This window comes from Barbus barbus (genome assembly GCF_936440315.1).
Source record: "Barbus barbus genome assembly, chromosome: 38".
In the NCBI taxonomy this organism is placed as follows: domain Eukaryota; kingdom Metazoa; phylum Chordata; class Actinopteri; order Cypriniformes; family Cyprinidae; genus Barbus; species Barbus barbus.
In genome coordinates, this window is record NC_136716.1 from 22,296,049 (window position 1) to 22,321,930 (window position 25,882).

A 25,882-nucleotide genomic window follows, 5' to 3' on the forward strand; every position below is an offset into this window, starting at 1 on the left:
AAGGAGACACTTGAGGCGTCTTCTGTCTGGAAAGAGCTGGTGCAAAGATGTTGTAAAATAGAGTATTTTTCTAATTTTGAAGCACAAGGTCACCTCAACAAGGTGCAAAAAATTCTGCAGTTACGCAACAGAACAAATATGTACAATGCATGGGTGGTGATGGCGCAGTTGATAAGACACATGCCTTTGGTGTGAGAGACCTGGGTTCGAATCCACTGTGATACAGATGTGTCCCTGAGCAAGACACTTAACCCCTAGTTGCTCCAGAGGCGTGCGACCTCTGACACATATAGCAATTGTAAGTCGCTTTGGATAAAAAGTGTCAGCTAAATGAATAAATGTAAATGTAATGTAAATGTAAACCTGGCTCAGTCCAAAGGTGAAGAATGGCTTTCTACGCTAAATATGTTAGAAATAATCTCAGAGCAGCATGAGGCCATACGCCTAGTGCTAATTGAATTTAACGTTGACTTATTAAGTGAGCATGAAAATAAAAACTTAACAAAGACAATAACATCCCTCAAGGCAACCCAGGATGTCATATCACCAACAAAACGATACCACTCACTGTCAAACATTATACCACAGGTGGAAGCTATAAGGAAGAAGCTAAAAGAGCCGTAGAGCGGAAATGAGTTTGCTAAGGAATTAGCACAACGTTTAAATCATCACTTCAGTAGAGCCAAAGAAAATGACTGGTTGACATTGAGCACCTCCCTTGACCTGAGATACAGAGACATCACTCTTTCGGAGAAGACTTCCACCCGCATTAAGAAAACAATCATTGCTGAAATGAAACACCTGGATGAAGAGAATCAAGGGAGACGCTTTAGGCAGCCAGGCAATTTGCATAAGGTTCTGAGGAGATACTTGGAAAAGGAAACATTGCAGAGCAATTGGGATCCTCTTGCATTCTGGAACTTCCCAAAAGATGAAGACTGGCACCTGAGTGAAGTTGCACGCAAATACCTGGCTGTTGTGTCTACCGCGGTACCAGCTGATGTTGCCTTTGACATGGAGAAAGCCAGACTCGTGGCCAGTCGAAGAAGCAGCTTGGATCCAGAACATCTAAATATGATGCTGTTTCTAAATGGCAACTATTTCCTCTCTTAACTCATTTAACAAATGGGAAAATGATCATAGCCTGTTTGTTGTGAAAGATGAACATTCACAAAACATGACATATTAGCTATTATTGTCTATCATGCTACCAGCACATCAGTTAATATATATTGTAAGGGGTATAGTGGTTAATTAAGGCATTTTTGTCTTTACAGAGTATTTACTTTGTCATTTCAAGTCAAAAATCAATCAGTGAAAATATGTACAACGCATATTATTCATGAAAATGACTGTCTTCACTTTTTCAGTAGCTTAAGTGGCAAGCAGTTTTAACAGATTTTACAAAAAAAATTGATAAACCTGTAGTAAAAAAAATAAAATAAAAAAAAAAAAAGCATAAGACTGAGATGTCTATGAAAATATTGTTTGTCAGTTGCCTTAAGCTGTACTTGTTAAACGAGGATTGACCACAAGATGGCAGTATGAACACATGTATACTATAGGACTAGATTGAAGCACAAAATAAAATATAATAAATATAAAATTTCTTTCTTTTATCTCTTTTTTTCGTTACATCAGTCGAACGATGCATTTAAAGTCACCTTATAGTGTTCTTACCTTATTGTTCACGTTCACCTTGATCCGCTCACCCAATGTATTTCCATGAAAATCCTAAAAGCTAAGAATGTGTGCATTTCAACCAGAAAGCAATTTGGTAGAGTTGTTCTGTTCATGTTTCACACTTATAGAAGTCCTCACAGTTACTAAGCCCAAGTATCTCCATTTTAATCGAATTATTTGTAGGTCTTTCACCTATTAAGAACAACTTACTTTTTGAAATCTAATATTTGAGGGAATCTAATCAGTCAGATCTGTTGAATAAGCATAAAAAGTGCACAGTGCAAAGGCACATTTCCCTGAGTCATCACACTTGAATAGCTGCGATACAGTAGTTTTTTAGCCTGAGGATGGTTATTATGTAAGTCTACAACACTGGAGAACTATGACATGAACGAACTTGCTCAGGTATTTTGTTTTACTCTTAAATGATGATTTGCATTGACAGTCATGAACATCAGAACAAATCACGGGCCTCTGGTGAAGTTTATCAGCTTTTTCTTTTATTGAAAAATATAGCTGTTATTTTGCAAGGGAAAGTGAGTCAGGTCATTATATATATATTATTTCAGTACAGAATGATACAGACAGTGAAAAAAGATAAACAGCAAATTCCTGGAAATTAAAGAGATGTTTTATACTATACTTTAGTGTTTTGTCACCATTTCCTGTAGCAACTGTAGGAAGATGTGGTGTTCTAAATTATTACAAACCTGTGTGCATATAGAAACTATAGAAACCTCTATGCCATTGTATATGGATGGTAGAGTTTTGTCTCAGTAAGCATAGATCCAAGTATTAATGGCCTGAAAGAAAACTACTCAAAAACTGTAGAGGAAGCCCTGCTGCTCTCAAAACCTGTTGCAGTCCAGCGTTCCAGCTCACTTTCAGTCTCACAAATCCAGTTCCGGACATCTGGTCTTCTTCAAAAGCTTTGCATGCAGTGTGATATCGCCACAACCATTTCCTTAACCCATAAAATGAACAAAAATTGGGCAACAAAAGTGAGGAAAAGACAATAGCACATTTGATTATCTTCCGTTTGTGCTTGCAGACAAAACGGCACAATGCAGCATTTCAACCAGATATAAGGCAACACAAGCCCCTCGTATCCCATTAATAAAGCCCTTTTCAAAACCATCCTATTCCCACCCTGAAAAACACCCTAAGAAACATGGAGTCAGCATTACATACATCTTTCTACAGCTCTTACAAATCGTACCTTACTTGTTCCTCTATACAGACATGCTCATTTCACAAACCAACGAAAAACACTGACAGGTGAGCAAGGAAATAACGCAGCTGTAGTCTTGGAGCGTTAAAGCTGATACAAAAACTGAGCTCACAAAGTGAAGGTAAAAGGCCACAGAGAGATCTGTACAAACAATTCTATACCACAGAAAACAACTGAAAATAACCAATTCTACAAATGGTGCTTATATAATATCAGATTACATGGCCAACACTGTTGACTAAACAATAGCATCAATCAAAACAATCAAATATACAGTAAATTAATAACTGAACATGATGTACATATCAAGAATGGAATGCTTTTAAATTATCTCCCCAAAACATAACTTTGTGTCATAAGGAGAAAAAAAAACTAAATTCTCAATTTCCCAAAGTGCATAATGAATAGTTAATACTTTCTTGGCCATCAGGACATTAATAGATGGTAATTATTTGATGTTTTCAATGGAAAACCAGAGACTACAATAGTGTTAAGTATCTTGCCAGTATTTGGGCAAATTTGTGTTAGCTCAGTTTCTGAAAGTCTCATAATAGACACCTACATGTGAAGTGTGTAATATTTGTGGCACTAAACAGAATTTCAAAAATAACATGTTTCAAACATTACCAGATCTGCCACTGGTCAAACAAATGCGTAGCACCGCCTTCAAACTCTCACGATTGGTTATGGAATTGCAAACTATGTTAAGATTCCAACTGGAGGGGAATTATTTTATTTTTTTCATTTTAGTGCTGAGGATGCAGAAATTACACACTTCACTTTTAAGGAAAATTAGTGAACATTAACAAAATTACATGGGGGATTGAGTTTGCTCATTTTGTAGATGTTAAAGAATTTTAATAAAGTACATTTTTGTCTACATTTAACTGACGCAAAGGGTATGGCACTATCTCACAATCTCATTATGGGGTGTTGATCTCTCTTCAAACCTAAATACAAAAACACGAACTAAGAGTCATTCAGAGATGAAAACCCTCCAGAGCCACTTCTGCTGATGAGCACAGTTTGAAGTTGGAGGCACTACACTAGACCCTGAATAAGAGAGCTACGCTCTTCATCTCTGAGCCTATACAATGATAATCAAATAACACACTCCTCGGCCCTCTTGACATCAATCCTCATTCACACACACAAACTGAAGTCATAATTGGTTCCACTTGGACTGATTCTACTGCCTACAAGTAATCCGACATCACCACTGCTTTCGGTTTCTGCATCCCATCTGGATTCCCCATGATTGAGAATTTCGTGTGACCCGACAGGGAATCCTCTTAAACACACATAGACCACATGACAAAGTCCAGATCTACTACATAAACCAATTCCCGACGGGAAAAAGGTAACATATGCCAGATAATAAAGCATTCTGTTGAACCTCCAAACACGTATATGGTACTCCAATCATCATTTACATCATTAAGGTTTTGTATACAAGGCAAAATTTAGGATATAACTTAAAGACTGAATCAAAGGCTGTAAAACATAGGAAACTTAAGACTGTTGGCGTCAGCATTTTTCAGAGTTTAAAGGCATAAGAGTACTGCGTTGATCATGGGAGAATGTGAGGCTTGGTTCCACACAAACCTCCTGTATCAGCATTCCAAGTGGTCAACACTGGAATTCATTAATGATACTCAGCAGACTGTAATTACCATTTGAAATGGAATTCCCTCACTTCAGCATATGCAAACACGCAACCACATTCCTCTCACAGATCTGGTGGCTCTGGTGAAAGTCACTAGTAACAGAGGGTTTTGTTTACCTGAACTAGAAAATGTAGTGAAAAAGCATTATCAAGGGCTAAAACATAAGTTTTCCCTTTCATCTCCATTATAAAATCAGTCAGTGTGCTTTACATCTACCTATCGACCACAACCTACCTCCACCACTTCTTTTAGTCTTTGCAAAGACTGTTCTGGCGCCTTATGGTTCACTTTACACCCTAATCTCATCATCATCGTCATCATCATCCATGTAGGAGAAGTCCCCATCTTCTTGAACTCGTGGTGAGCTGTACTTGATGTTGTTCATGTTCCCCTCATACATCTGATTGTGGGATTTTTCATCCAGCACGGTGGACCCCCAGCTGGAGAGGGAACAGCTGTCCAGGTTTTGATGGTTTCTGGTTTGGAGCTCTGGAGTGTAAGGGTTGGAGCCTGGCCTTTGGCGTGGGGGCCGGATCGGAGGAAGAGGGTCCTCTTCTTCCACCTCGTTGGGGGGGCTCTGGGGCGGTGAGCTGCGTCCCTCGCTACTCTTCCCTTCTTCAAAGCCCAAATCGTCATCGTCGATGCCCTTCTTGTCCATCACGCTCAAGATGTCGCCCAGCATGGAGGGACCTAGATCAATGTGGAAAGACATGATGGACTCGGCATGTTTCATGCCTCCGGTGTAAGGAACTGTTGGACGCAAGTCAGTAAGCTCGCCGAAACTCCTCTCGTCCAGCTCCAAGTCTGATACAGCGGGCGCCGTGGCTCCATTAATTGGCTTTATATCGTCTTCTGGAAATTTCTTTAAAGGACTTGAGGACACGCTCTTGGGAAGGTGGATTCCAGTAACTCGTCCTGCATCATCGTCATTCAAATATGGCAGCGAGATTGCATTTTTTACATAACTCGGCGATCCACCAGGGGGCGCCAGTTTGGATTTGTCAGGCTTGTCACGATTGGCCGACTGGGAGCGCTTGCTGCTTCGGAACGTACGGGAAAGGAGGCTCTGTTTAGGTGAGCTCTGCTGTACCTCCGGCTCCTTAGGTGGCTCCCCTGAGCGACTGCTAAGAAAGGAGGTGTCCCCGAACGCGTCGCCTCCTCGACCCACGTGCATAGTGTGACGGAAGTCTCCCAGAGGTGCGCTGATCATCTCCGCAGTCAGGTCAGCACGAGAACGTCGCTTCGACTGGGAGGACGAGGACACAAGCTGCTTCAGAATAGGCATGATGACTTCTCAAATACGGTCCACAGAAAAATTTAAATCACCAAAGTCTTTCTTTGCCAAGAGATTAGTCACTCTTTCCTATGATGGTGTGGATCCAGCACAGTGATCAGGATGAAAATTCTTCTAAGTATCCAGGACACACGGCCATTTTTATCCTTAAAGTAGTGTCCAGCTTTCAACATCAGCAAATTGACCTACAACAGAAGAGAAAAGACATAAATGACATTTATAAGGCTGGCATTTTATTACCAAATTGGACAGATTCTCTTTTGATTTTAGAATTTATTTTTAAATGAGAGTTCTACTAAACATGAAGTTTAAATAAAAGTGGCAATTTTGTACAAATGAAAACAAAATGTTGCAATGCAGACATCGGTTAGTAAGGTGGTCCAAGGCACAAATCCAAGTTGCAAATCCCCTTTCTTTCCAAATCCACATTCACTTTGTGATTACATAACCATGAGCTCAGAGGATCCTGGGAGCCCAGAGCTGTAAAGGGTTGCATTTCTTCCTAAATTCAGTTCTATCCAGTGCAGAATTCTCTGTAGTATGTGCCAGGCTCTTATATCATGAGGATTTACAAAGATTTACTCTTTGTTGTATTCCAGATTTTCCTTCCAGGCCTAGTGCTGACAAAGTAGTTTTTCCTTTTCCCCAGACACCTTGCTTGCATTTTTCACCCTTTCTTAACACTCCTTCCTTTTCATATGTAACTACGTATGAGAAAATAAGGACTTTAAAAATTCTGCTTCCGCTTAACAATTTGGATCACATTCTTACTGCATTTATTGCCTTTAGGAGGCTGGTGTCAAATGATGAGAACATTTCAAGTTGTCAACAGTTCTTGCAATCAACAAATTTAAATATTCTGTTTCCCATAATTATAGATTTGCATTTATTGCATTTAATTTGCACAGACAAAATTTAAAGTACAATGGCTAAGCATGGTCTAAGGTGGTTGTCATCCGTACATCGCATTATTCCATCGATGGAACGGCATGATTATAACGGCATGAAGTTCCAAAAACTGTTAAAGAAACATTGTGAAAATCACTTTAAGTGTAAAAGAAATTGCTTGTGAGAGACTTCTTTTTTTCTTTTTTTAAATGGGACTTTTGTTTTGAAGAACCAGTTCTTGTTTCTCAGCCCTGTTTGAAACCACTTTTTTTCCTTTCTATTTTTTCTGTGTGCTTTCTCTGCAACATATTGCATGTCTTGGAAGACTAATGATGGTTGTATCATCCTATTGTAATTTCACAGTAGAGGGAATGAAAAAAGCAAAGTGAAAAAAAAAAAAAACCTGAATACGAGAGAACTTAAGTGCTCTTGGTCACTGAGTTCACTGAACTTTCTGATTCCCAACTGGGCACTGTGATTTATGGTTTAATAATCTCATTATCTGCTTCTTTACACAGGGGAGGTCTATTAGCTTTGACTGACCACCAACAGCAAACAAAAGACTTGAGATGCACTGATTACTCAAACAAGCCAAGATCAAAGACACTGAGTTGTACAACAATCATAACCCTAAAAAAAAAAAAGACTAGTCTGATTTCTCTGAAACTAAGATGGAAGCGTATCAACAAAGTGCTTGTTACAGTCTAGACGGTTGTTCGCAATTCTCCATGTTTTCAAAAATGACCTCATATCCACCCCCGGGTTGTGCACATGCCATCTGGATGAATGAGATCCAGGCAACAATATTCCAAAAGACACATCACCCCACCAAAACATTTGCATCTCTGACAACAAAAGCCCATTGAGCGACTGTAGCTGTGAGAGAACAGAAGAGGGTTTGATAAACGATAAGCTCTCCACTTGAGTCAAAGAACTGGGCGTCCCTGTGGAGGATTCAGCTCTGCCCGCTGGCAGGTTGACCTCATTGTTGAATCACAGCATATCGCCCCACTCCGAGGTCTCTAGATAGATATGTTGTGTGTGTGTGTTTGCATGCATGCACAGTAATGCAAGACAGCCTAGTTCCTGAATAAAGGATTTCGATCACGTAAATCAGAGGAATCTAGAAAGGGCAGAACATAATGAACTTTAATGGAGTAACGGTAAACAAAACTTTTAATAGGTTCAAATTACAGTAGAATGTGGCAACATTTTAGCAAGTTACATTTTAAAATGCAATATTTGCTTAAATAAAGAAAGTCACATTTGAGGTATTTGCTCTGTTGTAGAACAACATTCGAAAGTCTCTTCAAGTAATACTAACCTCAGACCTCATTTTACTTATGAATTGAAAACCGCTAGGAAATTCCCAAGGGAACCCATGCTTTCCAATTAGAAATTAGCTTTCCAATTGGCCTGAAAATTGATGTCATAAATCACAAGTGAACAGATCTATTGCTCCAATGGTAGAAAAAACCCTTAATATGGACTCATATATGGCTCAGGGGGCATGATTAATTGCAATATATTCTGGTTTGCTAGAAAACATTTATATGCAATCAATTCAGTTTGTTCTATTAAAGTATTTCTAATCAATTAAAAAAACAAAAATTTTAAATTAAATTAGTAAAATATACCATTTAACTCTGAACTGCCAAGAGAAAACTTTCATTACAAAATCAGCATACAAAGCAAATCTAAAAATATATAGGCTACCTTGACTCATAAGTTTTAACAAAGTCTTAAAAAAAATTACATAAAATAATAAAATAAAACAAAAGTAAATAAATCCGTATTAAAAATCTATTATCTTGACTTTATGGGAATTGGAAGCTAAAATAACAAATACATTTTCTGAAATATTTTTCATATTTTTTAAATAAAAAAAAAGAGATTAAAACAAAATTTGATTTTTGTATATAAGAACAACAATAGCCACTTTAATTCATTATTTCATATATATTCACCTTGTGTTGTTAAACATCATACATTGAATAACCCAATCTTCACAAAAATGCTGAGAGACTTTGGTCCGGTTCGTGCCCGTCTCCAGTAATCACACAATCTAAATGCTTCATTAACAGCTCCACTCAGGGGATTTCAGAGCATGTCATGTGTGTTCAGCATCATTACACATCAGTACAAAATCCTAACAGCTCCTAAAAGACAACACACCAGCTAAAGATCATTCTCCCCCTCTGGACATGTGTGTAAATATCAGAGCTCACTGGAGACCTACAACTTCACAGCTGCACGGACCCTCGTGATCAAACTCAGCGAGGCACATCTGCAAGGCCTCGTTTCACAGCCTCCAAACCAGGAGATACCAGGAGACCCACTTCAGTTTCGTCAACATTCCTGAGCGTGAAGCACGCAAACACACTCACAAGAAAAAATATATTAGTCCGTCTCGTCTGGTGGGAGGCAGTTATGGCTATGATGGTAGAAAAACAAGGGTTGGATTGTGGGTTAGAAATGGAGAAATATTTTGGTTTTTGAGTATGAATGTGGCCATCAAACCCACAGCCGTATTTATATGATGCACTTCTATGCACAATGAGAGATTAGGACCAAGGAAAATAAAGCAATCATGGTATAAATGATTCACATCTTCACCACAAACTTCATTTGTCTCACGCTGTTAACTCATGATGTCACAATCTCATGCAAATCACATGGGAGGAAGTCATCAGACAAGACGCTGAATGAACCGCCAGCTGTTACTTAATGTTACTGTACTTTTATTTATAGACCCGTTTTAATCTTTTAAGAGTGATCATTACTTATTAAACAGGGTACTACTGCGCTCTGGAAAACATTATAACCATATTCCATCAAAAGAGCAGCTCTCTGTTATTATTGTTTAAATGACTGAGATTGACATTAAGAATGATTATGACATTACATATTATATAAGAATATAGTCACGCTTTAGACATAACATGCAGCTAGATGTCTGCAACCTTGTCAGCATGACCAGCACAAGTTTTTTTAATAGTTTATTATTTTATAAATACTTAACATGTTAACATTTACATCTGATTTAGGCATGTGACCAATAAAGTAGATGTATGTCTAGCACAGTATTTAAACACCATTTAAACCAGCTATAACCAATCAATACAGCTGATTTGACTGCTGTTACGCATTTTGAATATTAACCTAAGTGGGGGGTAGACTCATCCTCATGATCCACTGCAGGAGATCCACACCACAGTGTGATATTCCTCATTAATTCATTCTGAGTGCTGCTGTTATCTGCCGTAAAATATTTAATTGTGATAGATTTTCTCAGTATGCAGATGTAAAATATCCAAATGTTTAATTTGTAAATGTAAATGCATTACATGAACTCTAGATTCCCATATCGGTTTTTCTACTTCGGAGTACAAAACCGCTGAATCATATCAAGCTAAAAGCAAAATCTGGGAAATATTTGAGGGATGTTCTAAAAGGGAAAAAAATATACCATAAAGAAAACATACCATAGTATTCCATTATATCATAATGAAGCAGTGTCCAAAAAAACAAAGGAGTATTGTTTGTACTATGTGTAATTGTTCAATGAACCCATAAACTTGTTCATCTATTAAACTCCTGGGGCTTTAACGGCCATGACAATACTTCCGTATGCCTTCTTTATAAAAATCTAAAGAATGAATCATTATCATTAAAATATTCATTAAAATGCAACATTATACCTAAATACCGCCCTTCAAGTAGAAAATATAGTAATACTCAAAATAGCGAGGGAACACATTTCAGCAATTTTCATTAAAACCAGGAAATTCTTGTAAGCATAAAAGAGCCATCCAGTTTTCAGATGTTATTATTGACTACAATTACAACCTGTTTTTCCGGTTAACCCCTCCGCAGGCCTGAAGCCTCATATAGACAGATATAAAGTGGTAAACAAACAGAAATGCACCGTGATACCGAGAAGACAAAGACACCCACCAAATCAACCAATAGAATCTCCTTTCACACCTAGAAAAATATGATAAACATAAATGAGTGTACATCCGTTTGCGCCAACATGAGTAACACTTGAGCACCTGTGTTGATGCAAACACAGAAAGCAAGTGAGCACAGGCTAAAGACACCAACGCTTTAGCTAAGTGCTAACGTATGAAAAATTGACATTTTGAACACTGCTCTGGTTGCTCTGTGCCACACAATCACAATGAAGGTCAACTGGAGCTTTTCAATATCAAAAGAGACAGAAAGCAGCATCAAACTGTGCTAAATGTAGTACACAAAACTAGTGTTCTATTCCAAGTCTTGTTTACAAATCAGAGCCGAAAAGGGTGGATGTCAGAATCTGATTTTAGTCTGTTCTTCGCACAGAGCTATTGTATGGCTTTAAAAGACTGCAGGAACATATCAATAAACCATCTACATCCTATAGTGTTTTTTATTATTATCATTTTTAAGTTTAAAAGCACCAGTCCATATTCTCTAACATGATACTGAAAGGAATGGCCAGGATATTATTTTAAATAAACAAAATTATGTGTTCAAACAGAAGGAGGAAAGGTTTGAAGTGACATGAGAATGAATAAATGATGACAGTGTTTGTTTTTATCTTTTGGTTAAACTATTAAAAGGGCCGTCAACTGATTATAATTCCATCGATAAGATGAAGGAAACAAAACAGCACACAAAACAACCCTGAGTTCAACCACAGTGCAGAGTAATACGATCATCCTCCCAGTCTAGTTTCTGAAGGTTTTCTCTTGGCAGGATATTATGCGTTAGTTTAGTCGGCAGTCAGCGGGGTAAACACATATACTGTGTGTGTGTTTGCGCTTTAAGTTTATCTGCCAAACATGCAGAAACAAACCACAAGGATTATACACTAGAAGGCAGAAAACACTTAAAACTGTGTTTAAACCAGCAAGGCCTCATATTCCAAACACCTTTACGTCTTTTAACCATACAGTCTGATTTAATGTTCAACAATATACCTCTAAAAGCTTTACCTTTTCCTCAAAGAAACTGTTACAGCTCACGTTTTACTTTGTCAGTCACTCTTCCTCAAGGTGAAGGTTGCAGCTCTGTAATCACGGCGTATAAAGAGACAGAGCGTGCCCTACTAATCAAGCAGATGATTAACTTTCCACATCCTTTCCACTCCACATTCCTGCCGTTTTCCTCTGCCAAAGGCCCACAGGTTCAGATCCAGCCAACAATCCTCTCACAGCTGTGCAATTCTGCATACAAACAGAAAACTTCAAACCCAGGCTGAGGAGAGCAAATAAGAATCGATTTTTGAAAATGCAAACGTCATAATCTGGTTTGAACTGCTAAAAAGAGGGACTGCTTGGAGTTTAGGTACATGACCCTTTCCAAATGGCATAGATGAGAACGAGAGAGCCAGCAGTGGTGTGTCTTCCCTGGGTGTTGCCGGCAGTCTTGGGGCCCATGTGTCTGGGACACAAGCATTGAGAGTGTTGAATAAAAGCAGACACACATTGGGTGGTGCCATCTTGGCAGAGGTGCTACACGAAGGCGCGCCAGCAGGCTGGCCAAAGTCCTCGTAGGGCATTTTCATCCAACTTCTCATTAGACAGAGAAAATCAGGCCAATGTTACATGTCTCTAAACAGTTTTGATAGAGAGAATAGGTAAGCTCTTAAATATAATACACTGGACCACAAAACCAGTCATAAGGGTCAATTATTAATCTGTGGATGCAAAAAAAAAATCTAAATATAAAATCACATGTTTTGATATTTATGGTAGGACATTTACAAAATATCTTCATGAAACATGATCTTTACTTAATATCCTAATGATTTTTGGCATAAAAGAAAAATCAATAATTTTGACCCATACAATGTATTGCAGGCTATTGCTACAGATATACAGCACATGTGCCGCTTATAACTGGTTTTGTGGTCCAGGGTCACATATATAAAAATTATTTAGGGGTTAGGGTTCGGGACTGCCACCTCCCAATTGGAAGTACCCAATAAATGAGATATATATATATATATATATACACTAATATTTTAAATTGTGGGTTTCAATGAATAATAGAAGCATCTTAATAAACATCTACGATTAGAATACTTAAATGCTTTTTGAATTTGTTTTTGGTTGTGGGGCAGCAGTTTGTTGATTTAATCTTAAATTATTAAATACTAAATTAATAGTAGATATTAAGATTGATGTGATTGATAATATTTAATATAATACATAATAAAAACTAAATGCATGAATTCAGAATGGGACTGGGCATTGATTTTATTTTAGCATTTACATTCACAATTTTAATTGAACATTTTATTTTTATTTTTATTAATTCCTCAATGATTCAACTTACCCTTTAACATGACACCGTTTATGTGGGAGTACAAGCTATGCCCTAATGTTACAGACGCTCAAGTCAAACAGCTTCAAATTGTGAAATGCAGACTTTGGACAACTTGTGGTCATTTATCTTTTCTGTCTGGGTTCAAAAGTTGAACCAGTTTAGACAAGACGAAACACCGTTTAAATCTGAAAACACATTTTCACCAATCCTGCTGTTTCTGTAGGACTCTCTACATGATATGGGTGCCAATAAATGTGTCTACAGCGTGATTCATCGCCGAAGGAGGCTCAGGTTGTTTGTGTTATACATTACAGACAGTATAAAGGCCGTCTTTCAAAACAATTTCCTTCACAGGTACACAAGACACCAGTCCAGCAGCATTTTTTAAGGCAGCACCCAAGAAATGTCTATAATTTTCAACTTTCTGTTCTGCTAATAGGAATTCCCCATCGGCATCAAAACAATACAAGAGGAGCTTGAGAAACCTAAAGTTGCACCATTTAGTGATTAATGAATGACTGACATTTTTTACATCCTCTCAAAGACTGAACCGGATTATACATTTACAGAGAAACCACCAAACACTTGTGAACTTTTCAGCTGAAACAATCCAGTCTGAATGACCTAAAAATACAATCTCAAAAACCACAACAAGACCTCCCACAATCCTTCGCACCCGAAACAAATGTATTTGGAACATCATAGATGTACAACTTCGCTGCTGTGTGAGTTTAACACAAACACAAGAAATTATTATTATTCATCATTTTACTTCGGCGTATCTCATGCTGAACTTAAATGAGAACTAATGTTTAATATATTTATTAAAAAAATAGTTACATATATTTAATAGATCAGACGTGCGGTTTCATTTACTACATACTTTTTCAGCCTCTGCTGCCTTAATATACGAGTACATGAACAGATCTATAATCTAGAACTGCTCTGGGAGTCACTTCATCAGAATTTTACCATTTCTTTTGAGAAAAAAACTATTGCCATATCATAAACAAATGTAAAGGTCTTCACAGCAACCAGTCAACATAAAAGTTTGGTTTAACTTGAAGAAACTGTTAAAGAAATATATTAGGCCTACTTAAATGTAATAATGATAGTACAACTAACAAAATTATAATTAAAACTATTGTCATTTAAATATTATATATGCATGGGGCGGGGGGTGCAGGCCATCCGCAGAAAAAGAAAATAAATAAAACCATAAACATATATATATATATATATAAGGTTTAAGGAGGGCGCGACCACAAAAAAAAAAAAAGTTAGAACCACTGATTTAATGAATCCATTAATTTTGAAATTAGAAAATTTATGAAAAAAGTTGTTAAAAAAAATAATAATTTGATCTCAATACATCTCAATAATTTGAGACAAATTAAAACATTTAATAGGGCCTTAATTTAATTTGTTCAACTTTTAATAAATTGTTATTTTGATGCAAGTACAATGATTCAAATTAATTAGACATACTTTATTAATACAATTTAATTTAACCATTAAAACAAAGTCTAGAAAAATTCAAATGGGAAAAATGAAATATGAATAAAACTAATTTCATAGGGCCCTATTTAAAGGAGTCATATGGTGCGATTTCATGTTTTCCTTAGTCTTTGGAGCGTCACAAACTGTTTGTGCATATATAAGATCTGTAAAATTGCAAATATTAAAGTCTCAAACCCAAAAATATATTCTTTTTAAAGGGGTCATCGGATGCCCATTTTACAATTAAGTTAATATGATTCTTTAGGGTCTTAATGAAAAGTCTATAACATACATTGGTTAAAATTTCTCAATGGTAGTATAAAAACACCTTTACCCTGTCAAAATCAGCTCTGTTTTTAGCACGCTGTTCTAGTTCATGTTGCTTTAAATCCTAGTGAGCTCTGCTGCCTTCCGTGGAGTGACGAGCAGACCATAGATGTGTGTAGATTCCTATTCGGCCGCTCCAGATCCATTGACGTGTCAACTATCTTGCATTCACCATAATAAATGAATATTCAAAAGATATACAAGTGTATAACTTGCTGTAGTAGACGCACACAGTCAATGCGCTCAAAGATTCGCAGACCGTTCCAAAAAATGGCGGATGGCTTACGTTGCGGCCCATAGAAACAGTCCATAATGAGGCATCTAGGTATATATATCTGTGGAGCATACTAAACTTCAGCCACAAAACTGGATAACTAGCACAATATTAGGGAAGGCGATTTGCAAAGACTCATGAAAACCCTTATACTCACTTCTTCTGTAGCTGGATCATGAATGATTGAACGCGCATTCCCTTCAAAACGAAAGTAACGTTAATCCTCTGCCTCAGTTCTTCAATTCCCACACTATATGCAAATTGAACGGAGTTCACGTCAATGAAAGCAATAGATATGCACAACATTTTATTCATTATCAGCTCATTTCAAATCAGAGACCGCAACAGGAGAGAATGCAGCATCAGCACTGGAAAGATAGGTTAGTCTCACTACTTTTAATCCTTAAATGCATACCTCGGGTCTTCAGTGACCCGGGACATCATTAACTACCCTCTCCCTCCTTCATTTTTTTAAGTTAGACATCAGCTTTCTTGAACTGGTTTGAATGGCTATACTACAGAGCAATTACTGTATGCCATAAAATATAAATGTCGCTGTCATTTGATGGTGGATGTGGTAAATTGCTATTGCAGCAGTTTAGGATCCATCCGTGCTGGATATATAGGTCCGGGTTGCTAAAGACCTGAATATGTAAGAGTGATTGGCGAAACATTCATGCATTTCATGCATAATGAAGTTGATTTTGTGTTGAGCGTCTGCGACTTTCAGTTTCATTCGCTGCAGTTTGCGTGTCGGCTTACTGAAGAGATACTCAGCTACTCATCCACGGTGATGCTTGTTCCATTAGTGCTCTCTCATATCTATAACATGCCATGTAGCCTATAAAAAGCTATAAAAAGGGGGCTGTACAGAACTACGTCATTCTGACAGGAACCTCAGAACAGCCTAAATTGGGTGGATTTTTAGCATTATAGGATGGATGTGTAAACACACTTTCAACACATTTATGTTCAAACAACTTGAAAAAGTGAATTTTGCATCCGATGACCCCTTTAAAAGTTAAGACTCGACCACGCCTTCCTAAAACGGCTCATTCAAACACGCCCCCACATGTCTACGTCACGGTGTGGGAAGATTTGCATAACACCGCCCAAACGTATACGCAATGAAAGAAGGTGTAACTTTTATTCGCGTTGTAGTATTGTTGTTGCCGCCGCCATGTCATGGAGACGCTGTGTGTTTTGTTGTGAAAGCGAAAGTATTTTCTTTGGCCTTCCAAATGAGTGAGAAGGGTCTGGCTGCAGACATGCACTTGCATTTTCAGACTTGCACTCTCAGACACCTGCACTTCCACAAGTGATGTCACTTGCAGTCTATTTTTTTATTTAATTTAAGTAATTAATTATTTCTCAACATTTTACACAAGCAGCCAGGTGGTGAACACAAGAAAAAAAGAAAGTAAATTACAAATGTCACTTGCAATCGCCGCTTGCACTTTTCGCTACCTGCGACGTCACTTGCAATCCACACAAACCATGCGTGTTGCCAATGGAGACAAGACACTGTGGTGGTTAAACGATTAAAACTAATTTATCATATATCATATCATATACAGGGTCCTGAAAGTCATCTTTAAGAGAAAAAGGCAAGACCCGCAAATCTGCGGTCACAGAACATGAATATGAACGCAGTGTTCTCATTAAGCGCTTTTAAACCTCCCGTAGAAAATCATAAACACTTAATATGGCTTAATGGTGTTAAGGTGCTATTAAAAGATCAAATTCAATATACAGTTTATTAATAAAATGTAGGCTATATGTAAATAGTGTTTTCCTCCCATACCGCAAAACGTGGCATAACGGACTAAGATTATAAAGACCAAACGCAATATGCTCCTCTTCATTATTAAAACATAGCCTAATTAATATGTAGCCTACAGATAAGCAGGTGAGCCCAGAATAAACGCAATGCACAAAGTTTAACATTTTCCCATTTAGAATAAAATGTCTACAGCCCTTTTGCATCATTGTCTTTGTCCATTAAGCTACATTACTGTTTTATTTATAATGATTTTCTACGGGAGGAAAATCTTTAATGTGCAACTTAATGCATTTCCGTTCTGGGCTCGTCTGCTAGCCTGCACGGAGTTGGTCCTTTAATATCATTTAATGCAAGAGACATCACTTGCGGAAGTGAAACTTTACACTTTACACCAGATGTTCCTGGTCACAAGAGAAGAGTCTCCAAATCAGAGTCTCCTAAACAGTTTCAATAGCATCACCATGGTGTTATTTTCTGGACTAGCAATCGTGTTAAATGCTGCCTAAATCACTTAATCTGAAACCAACAACACTTAAAGACCAAGATCGATTCCCGTCGTTTAAAATAGGAAGCACGACAGAGCCGATCAATACAACACTCCACCTTCAACACACACATGGACCTACTGTCTGAGTTTACTGAAGCATATAAGTGATCCTCCACAGGACAAGGCCTCTGGAAACGCCCAATTGTCTGCCCTCAAAGACATTGAAACTGTGGAAGTCACAGCGATCACTATAGACTTAAACAAACAGGCCACAGAAATAGAGCTTAACGAAGAAATGATTTGAACTATGAGCCAATCCCTTTACACAAACAAAAGGATGAGAAATGCATCGAATATGGACATAGCTACAGATAAATCTCAAAAGATAGATATTTGAAATTGTGATACTTTGCTCATTTTGTGAAACCCCATCACAAACAAACTAAACTAAACTTAAACTAAACTTCAGGGTCATCCATCCAGAGCCTGGGGCAGGGTCCTTATGATCCTGTGTAGGACAAGCAGTTTGAAAAATAAAGTAAAATTAAAATCACTACATTTCTATGGCAAGTTTGACTAGAAGGCGAGTGGAGTTTAGAGAAAGGTCAATTGTTGGTCTATTTTGAAAACACAACTGCTAAATTGCTAGTAATATGAACACTCTAAAGACCACACATGATTGTTCCACATATGTATTGGTTATGTGTCCATGAATTCGGACCACATTTGTGGGTTACTTTGAGCATAATGACACTGAGTGACAGAGGGCGTGTGTTATGGATCTATAAGGATATTGGATTACTCAAGTGAAGCCAAGAGCATCTGGAATGGCAATGGACACTAATAGAGAAAATAATTCCTCCTTTTCTCATTCACCAGCCACATGCTTGAGGGAGACCACCTGTTACTCTATTCAAGAGAAAGAAGGAAACTGATTGAAAGTGAGTGATGGAGAGAGAATAAGGGAATGTAAGCATAAGGGAATGTAAAGTGTCCAAACAAAATGGCTATGGGAATTATGGCGATCATCATCATTGGCTCTGGTGTTATCTTGTATAAACACAAGCATCACCATTGACGAACACTGATAAACTATCGGGATATACTGGAGGTTAATAAGGTGATAAACACACTAATGGTATCATTACCAGCGTAGATGCAAGACAAAAGAGCAAAGGGCTAAAGCCCGTGGAAAATGGCTACAAAATAACAAGGCAATCTGTGTGAACTGTGAAATGTGGCCAGACTAGTTGTTGGGCTCTGCCAATTTTTTAGAAATAATGTGCGTAGAGGTTCTGACTAAAAGAGAAACAGGAAACTCAAGTTGGAAGCTACTTTAACAGGGAGTGATACTAATACTGTCACTCCAAAAATGTTCGGCTCAACCCTAAGAAAACCATCTGTCTTCAGCTCCAAGGAGAATCTTTTAGCTGCGACACGATTACAGTGACTTAAACAGGTTTTACACCTTTCAACACCATCAAAAACACAGTGATCATGATTTTGTCATCTCAAAAATGAGGGTGGCTGAAATAAGAAACAATGAATCTCAGTCTGAAATTAAATAGTTGTCATCTTGAAACCAAAGGTTACTTAAGCACATGGGTTATAGGCTGGAGCATGTGAAGAAACTAGTTCCTTATCAATGTTCATCAACACAAGTTCACTTAAATAGAAAATCAGTAGTCCGCCAACCATTTGCGCTATAACATCTACTGTTAGTTTACATTACTGCTAATGTTACCAGAGTCTCACGCGTCAAGGCTTATGACTACCAGAATAAAGTCTGGTCCACTGTACAACTTAATCTGTCCAAGGACAAGAAAATACCATCATTTAAAGTGACCAACCACAGTTATATGAGCTGTTTAGATGCAGGTTTTCCTGAAATAGTTGGTACCACAATGAAATTGACCTAAATGTAAGAAAATAGCTAGCCAATCAGATTACATTAGCTTTTTTCTGCTATTGTTGTCAGTGAATGAGCTGTGGGTGGTCCGTAAGTGTGCCACCTAAAGCTATAATGTCTACGTGATTTTGGTAAACTTTTATTGGTCGAGATTTTATTGAAAATGTTGAGAAGGGAAATTTATAATTTTCTAGGAACGCATATCATTGCATCTTTAGTTGTGAAAATTAATAAAGAGTGCAAGCTAAACTAGTTAAAGTTAAACAAGGTCGTATGACATGATTCCTACGGACTCTGCGCTACAGGGTTTTGGTCTTTTTGGAATCAGGAGAACTGGCTCATTGCCCAATGTCAGTGGGGGTCAGCCAGTAGGACGGCAGGAGGCTCGGTTTCAGAGGAATATGCTTTTCTGCCTCTAGTATGTCAGATTCCTGAGGCCTCAGCTGGGCTTGACGCAAAGAGCTCGGGTAGTCTTATTCAAGTTCACGAGGAGAGGAGACAGTGCAAAAATATTGACTCTTGGCAAGAGCCGTGGTTAAAATAGTTTTATTTTCCCTTGAGTTCTGATATGAATTCCCCAGTTCAAAGTCTTCTAAATACAAGCTAACAATATCTCGCAGCAGTTTCCTGTCATTGTATAATAAACAACATGCCGTGCTGCTCAAAAGTGATTTTGCATCACAATAATATTAAACTTCCGATTGAACTAATATTGAACTTTCAATACATGAATCCTAAAAAAAATGTATCATGGTTAACACAAAAATATTAAATAGCACCAGTATTTTCAACAACAATAAGATATGTTTCTTGAGCAGAAAAATCAGCATATTAGAACGATTTCTGAAGGATCATGTGACACTGAACACTGGTGTAATGATGCTGAAAATCCAGTTTTGCATTACAGGAAGCAATTATATTTTAAAATATATCAAAATAAAAAAGTAATTTTTAAATTGAGGTAATATTTTACAATTTTACTGTATTCACATAGTATTTCATAAAATATTACAGATCCAAAATTGTGTGTACAATAAACTAAAACAGATTATTTGAGTACAACCAGGTTTAACACAAAACAGACAAACATCTGACACAGACTGGATGTGTGGGTGTTATCTAGAAAGGCCAGGAACACCCATGATAACTAACCACCATAACGAACAACTTACATGAACCTGTGGGCTAAATTTAGGAAGGTTACGCTTTGTAATGTAATAAAATAAACATATATGTAATTTAAAGAAATATTTTAATTTAGCTCAAAGGGAATCATTTATGATTCTATAAGGAATTTGAACAGACTCACTGTTTTACGACTGATCACTGATGCGGCAGCGATTCATTGACCAAGCCATATAACATCAACTCTGCACTGGATATTAAAATCCAAAATATAGTGAAAACACTATTAAATAGCACAGTAACAAGATCGGCAGATTAAGACATTAACTTGTGATCACAAAAAGCAATATACTTCTCTTTTCAATATAAATAAGATTTTATTTATATAAACCTAAGACATGAACTAATCTAACACATGAACACAAGCATTCACACGTTGCAGAAAGAGAGAGAGTAAGGAAAGGATGAGTTTAAGAGAATGGGAATGTGAAATCCCAAGTTTACAGCAATATATTCAATTGCATAGACCTGAACAACCATCAATCACTTATTTAACCCTGCTTGGAGTTTCTCAATGAGGCTAAAATTTATATTAAATACACCGATTCAGTTAGAACCTGGAGGTGTTACTTGCTTGCTTTGCCTGTGTTACGGGGTTTCTTTTGTGTCGCCGTTGCAGAAAGGGGGTTCCCCGAAGTGTCTGATTGGTTGAGAGCTCAGTAGTCTTTGAAGTCAAGTCTTGGGCGTTGGCTGAGGATGCGGAGTTGGTCTGGTTGAAGTTTGAAGCGAGTGCAGTCGGAGCTGAACTTTGCAGCAAACTTACATTAGAACACGAAACGCCACGGAAAGACAAGAAACTAAAGAAAAAGAATAAGAATAAAAGGATGTAACGAGACTAGGTTGGTTTTCTTCTCATTGTGGTAGCAGCTGGCACGTGGGCCAGAGCACGCTCAAAGAGCAGCGTCAAAACGCACTGGCAAAAGAGAAGAGGAGAAGGGAGAGGACCAAGAGATTGTAAGAGAGCATTTTTAAGAAGAAGAGAGAGTTTGATGGTGTCCTGAGTTTTTAAACTCGGCTTCTGGACACATCCCCTCTGGTGTCTTGACCAATTAGATAGGCTATTATCTTAGCTAGGGGTGTTCCTTCCATCATAAATCAGCATGTTATCAGTCACATGGTCCAAATTTTACAGGCTCTTGCAGAGTATACTTTTGGACTTCTATAACAAGACTATGATGCATTTGACAAAGAATTGATTGGAAGAAATATTTAAAGCATGATATTTCACACTCATACATACCAAACACGCATCTGAATCCTTCAGCTATTCAATAATGATAAAAAAAAAACATGCATAATATTTGATTAAAACATGATAGTCTAATATGTGGGCTACAAACATAATATGGGGTTCTGCATAGAAATGTCCTTTTAGGTTGATTTTATGTGCATATGAAAAAGAAAGTCTTTGTGTAGTTCTATGGAGTCTTGATTATTTGCAACAAATTTGACAGTCTCCTTCCTGAATTGGAATTATCAATAAGTGTTCTATTGTCTCAAGGTTGTAAGCTGTTCTGTGAAAGAGGCTTGCTGGTTAGTTTGCTTGCTTCAGACTAGTTGGGGCTAGGAATCTGATTTACGACGTCGTCCTGTATTCTTGGGCCTCTCTGTGGAATTCCAGCTCCTCATGTTTCAATGTTCTGATGCATCTTAAATTTGTCTGATTCAGTCTCTGATATTCTACAGCTTTCAAAGCCCCCCTGGTTGAACTTTAGTCCCTTTGAACACAGACATTCGACCTCCCATAGTGTGTGTCGACAGCTGGGCCGATTACATCACAGGAGGCATGAGTCTATGTGAGAGCACAACTGACTCATGCTGCTGAGTCACAAGAAAGCCACCGTGATGCTCGTACACTAAGAATCGTTCATACTATCGATGGGAGTCGCTAACACACACACACCTCATAGTGCTGCAGATAAATCGCATTATATCAGCAGTGGACAGGAAGACCGCCAGCTATATTACCACAAATCACACACTTCACTAGAGCTGTACACACACATAAGCATCAAGCAAGATGCTGCTGACGCATTTCAAATCAATGTGAAAAAAAACCTGCACTTTTTTTCTGATTAGAATATAGGCTGCAACACTACGCAATGGCAAAACAACTGTTTGGGGATTATTTTTGTTTTTTGATAATTTTGGAGTATAAGTCATAGTCACACTGATCACTTATGACAGTGAGCTGCATGAGGAGTCCTGGAAATGTTTCTATTTGTTCAATGGAAAAAATAACAGCATACAAGTAGGGCTGCATTATTAATCTAAATACCTTTAGATCAAACCATGTGATAAATGACAATATAAATGTAAATAAAATAGAAAACATGCAATATGGCTTAGTGCAATTATGAAATCTCAAAGACTCCAATTTAATTAAATTTATCCACTTTGTGTTTCAGATTGAAGTGTAGCACAATGTTAATTTTTAAGATGATCCAGTGTTTTCAGTATCTAAGAAATTAAGCATTGCAAGTATTGTAATTTTACAGTTGTACTGTAAAACTAAATTATTATTATTTTATTTTACAGTAAAATACATCAATAGTAATCATTATTTAATATTTGTATTTTGTATTATTATTTTTGCGTTATTCATAATAACACAAATGAATACCACTCTGACTACAATTGTTTTATAGCCATCCTGAAATATAACCTTCATTTTTTTTTGTCAAATTATGCAGACCAACAAACTGAAGCTTTTTTTAATAGTATTTTAAAATAACATTTTTTATCAGATTATTATTTTTTTTTAAATCTCGCAATTAGACTCCAGAAAGTGGCACTCTTTAAAAAAAGTATGTGTAAAACGCAGATAAATGCATGGAATCTCATTTTAAAAGTGACAGAAAAGAGGGAATGGGGCTGCAAAGTGATTGAACAGAGAATTAATGGCAGAGAGAAAATGAGAAGAAAAAAAAAAGAGAGTGGAAAAAGAACATGCTGCATTTATCTATCCATCTAGCAGGTTGGCCTTAAAACAAACACACACACATTACGACCTTGGCCTACATCTCCCATGCTACAATTTAGACTAGAACTGTCTCTCTGCCGGCCTGCTCTCCTAACTGGAATATTAAAATGATCTCAGGATACTAACCAGGCAGCTTTCACTCCAGGCATACACCAAATTATCTGGACTATCTGGGCAGAAACTGGCCTTGAGAGGTCTGGCAGCAGGGTTGCTAGGAGACACTAATGCACCCTTTCACAAATATTGATACCAAGAATGACAAAAATGTCAAAAGGTTAAGGGTCAAAGCTCTGGACCACACAACACTAAAGTTATCAATTTCATTAAAATCACTTAAAGTTGTGGCAGTACTCATTTGCTCAGATGAACAGATTTAGATGAGATATCTTCTTTGAGCAACAGATTGCATTCATACTTATTTTAAAGGGTCAACCCAGGATAATCAAAAGTTGATTGTGCTGTTGAGACAGCCCATTAGGGTCAATCAATTTCACTCTGATAACCTTTTACAATACCAGAGTGCTTGCCAATTTTGTGCAAACAACAGTTTGGGCCGTTAGAATAACGAACTGTGAAAATGCAGCTGTCTAACCAATATATATTATTCAAGAGATGTGACCAATAGGTTCAGGACAATGTATATGGAAAATGCATCTGGAAATCCAAGAAAGAGGTTCTTGGAATACTTCACTTGGATTCCGGTTTCATTGCAACGTGGATTTTTAATTCCTCCAAGTAGTTACGTAACACTTCATTATGTTTAAAGTGCAACAATTCTACAACTTTTTCTTCAATTCAGATGCAAGCTGCAAGCTAACAGCCTAGCTTCAAGGTCCAAACAGGCATTTAACACCACTTTACTAATGACTCACAATCACAAGCTCCTCGTTTTGCCTTTTAGTTTGCCATCCCAACAAGCTGCATGTCAAAGACCCCCATTAGAGATCACTAGTTAACTGCTAACTCAACTTCACACTCTTGTGCATTAGAAGTCAACAAAACTTCCAATCTGAAAGGTGAAATGCAGATAAGTTTGGCTGTACATACATAAATGATTTAATAGGATCAATGAAGATCTTTCCATATATTAAGTATAAAAAGTCATAGGTCAGTGTAACACAAAATATCCAATACAAAGCCATGACAGAGAATGCATTCTGCAAACATTTTAAATATCAAATAATACAAAATAAGCTGAAAAATAATTAAATGCATTGCGTTATTAGAAATGGCCATTAATAAACATTATTACATAAATTTAATACCATTGAATATAATTTTTTGGGTTAAACTGACAACATTTGTTTTTTTTGAAATACAATTCTAATTAAACGTATACATGCAGTTATTTATTTAATGTATCGACTTTAGGGTAAAATAAGCCTAAAATCAAGAAAAACTATGGTAGGCACATCACAAATCAAACTACACACAGTGGAGGAATGTCTGAGCACTGACACATTAACATTTGAAAAATCTGGAGATGTGAAGTCAATTTGACATTCATATTAATGAGATACCTGTCCGACTGGGCCTTGATTAATAAACACACCTGCAGGATAGAAGAAAGATCTGTATGCAAACTTATAGACTATCAGTGTAACTTGAAGAGCAAAAGCTTCATTTAATCTTCAACAGTGTACTTTTATTTAAAGTTAAATTAAAATATTTAAATTTCTGATGGGACCTTTTGGAACATGTCGCACAAACAAAATAATTTATGTAAACAGTAAAGTCTTACCACTGTTTGCTCCGTAGTATTGGACCCCAGGAGCCTCAATGCCAAGTTGAGCTTCTCATCCAACAACAATGGACCAAGTTCAATGCAATCACACTCCAAACAAAAGAGAAGTGAATAATAACAAAACACCGACTCAGCCTAGCAGATGTTTCCAATATCCTTCAAACTTTAGACAGTTTTATGTCGCAACCACGCGTTTATGGATATTCAAAAGTTATTAAATAGGACAAATAGCGCGGAATCCTATCGAGCGCGTGTTCACGTATAGTCTGCTCGAAGCGCGACGGCGCACTGATGCAGTTCTAGAGTCCTCTGACTGTGTGTGGCGATGCCCCGCCCCCAACCCCGCCCCCTTGCATCAGCATAGGCGATTGCGCTCCGCCCCTTTCCAATGTAAACTCAGTCTCGCATTGCCTCTTAAAGGACCAGTTCTGTAGCCTAACATATTAAGATTGCATTTGGCGTCCATTTATTTTAATTTAAAGGTACACACATTATACACCCTCAAGTTTTTATACAATATATTTATAATTATTAAATAGTACTGCTTTATTTTTATTTAAATGCAATATTTTAATAATATAGTATAATAATATTCAATAAATATATTAT

General features: G+C 37.3%; 1 protein-coding gene across 2 annotated transcripts; it reads right to left on the bottom strand.

Moving 5' to 3' along the window:
• Positions 1 to 1,630: 1,630 nt before the first annotated feature.
• On the bottom strand, positions 1,631 to 25,594 carry LOC306857944 (cdc42 effector protein 4-like). 2 transcript variants are annotated; one of them, XM_079398236.1, is made up of 3 exons: positions 25,271 to 25,563; positions 11,746 to 11,976; positions 2,163 to 6,060 (listed from the first exon to the last, which is right to left on the bottom strand). In XM_079398236.1, the coding sequence occupies exon 3, from the start codon at positions 5,864 to 5,866 to the stop codon at positions 4,871 to 4,873; it is 996 nt and encodes a 331-aa protein (XP_079254362.1). In that variant the 5' UTR covers positions 5,867 to 6,060; positions 11,746 to 11,976; positions 25,271 to 25,563; the 3' UTR covers positions 2,163 to 4,870. The 2 variants fall into 2 exon arrangements, with proteins under 2 accessions (XP_079254361.1, XP_079254362.1); XM_079398235.1 differs by lacking the exon at positions 11,746 to 11,976 and having other exon boundaries at positions 1,631 to 6,060; positions 25,271 to 25,594.
• Between the last annotated feature and the right edge of the window lie 288 nt (positions 25,595 to 25,882).

Coding starts and splice junctions, on each gene's coding strand:
- LOC306857944 (XM_079398235.1), bottom strand. CDS start 5,866: ATGCCTATTCTGAAGCAGCTTGTGTCCTCGTCCTCCCAGTCGAAGCGA.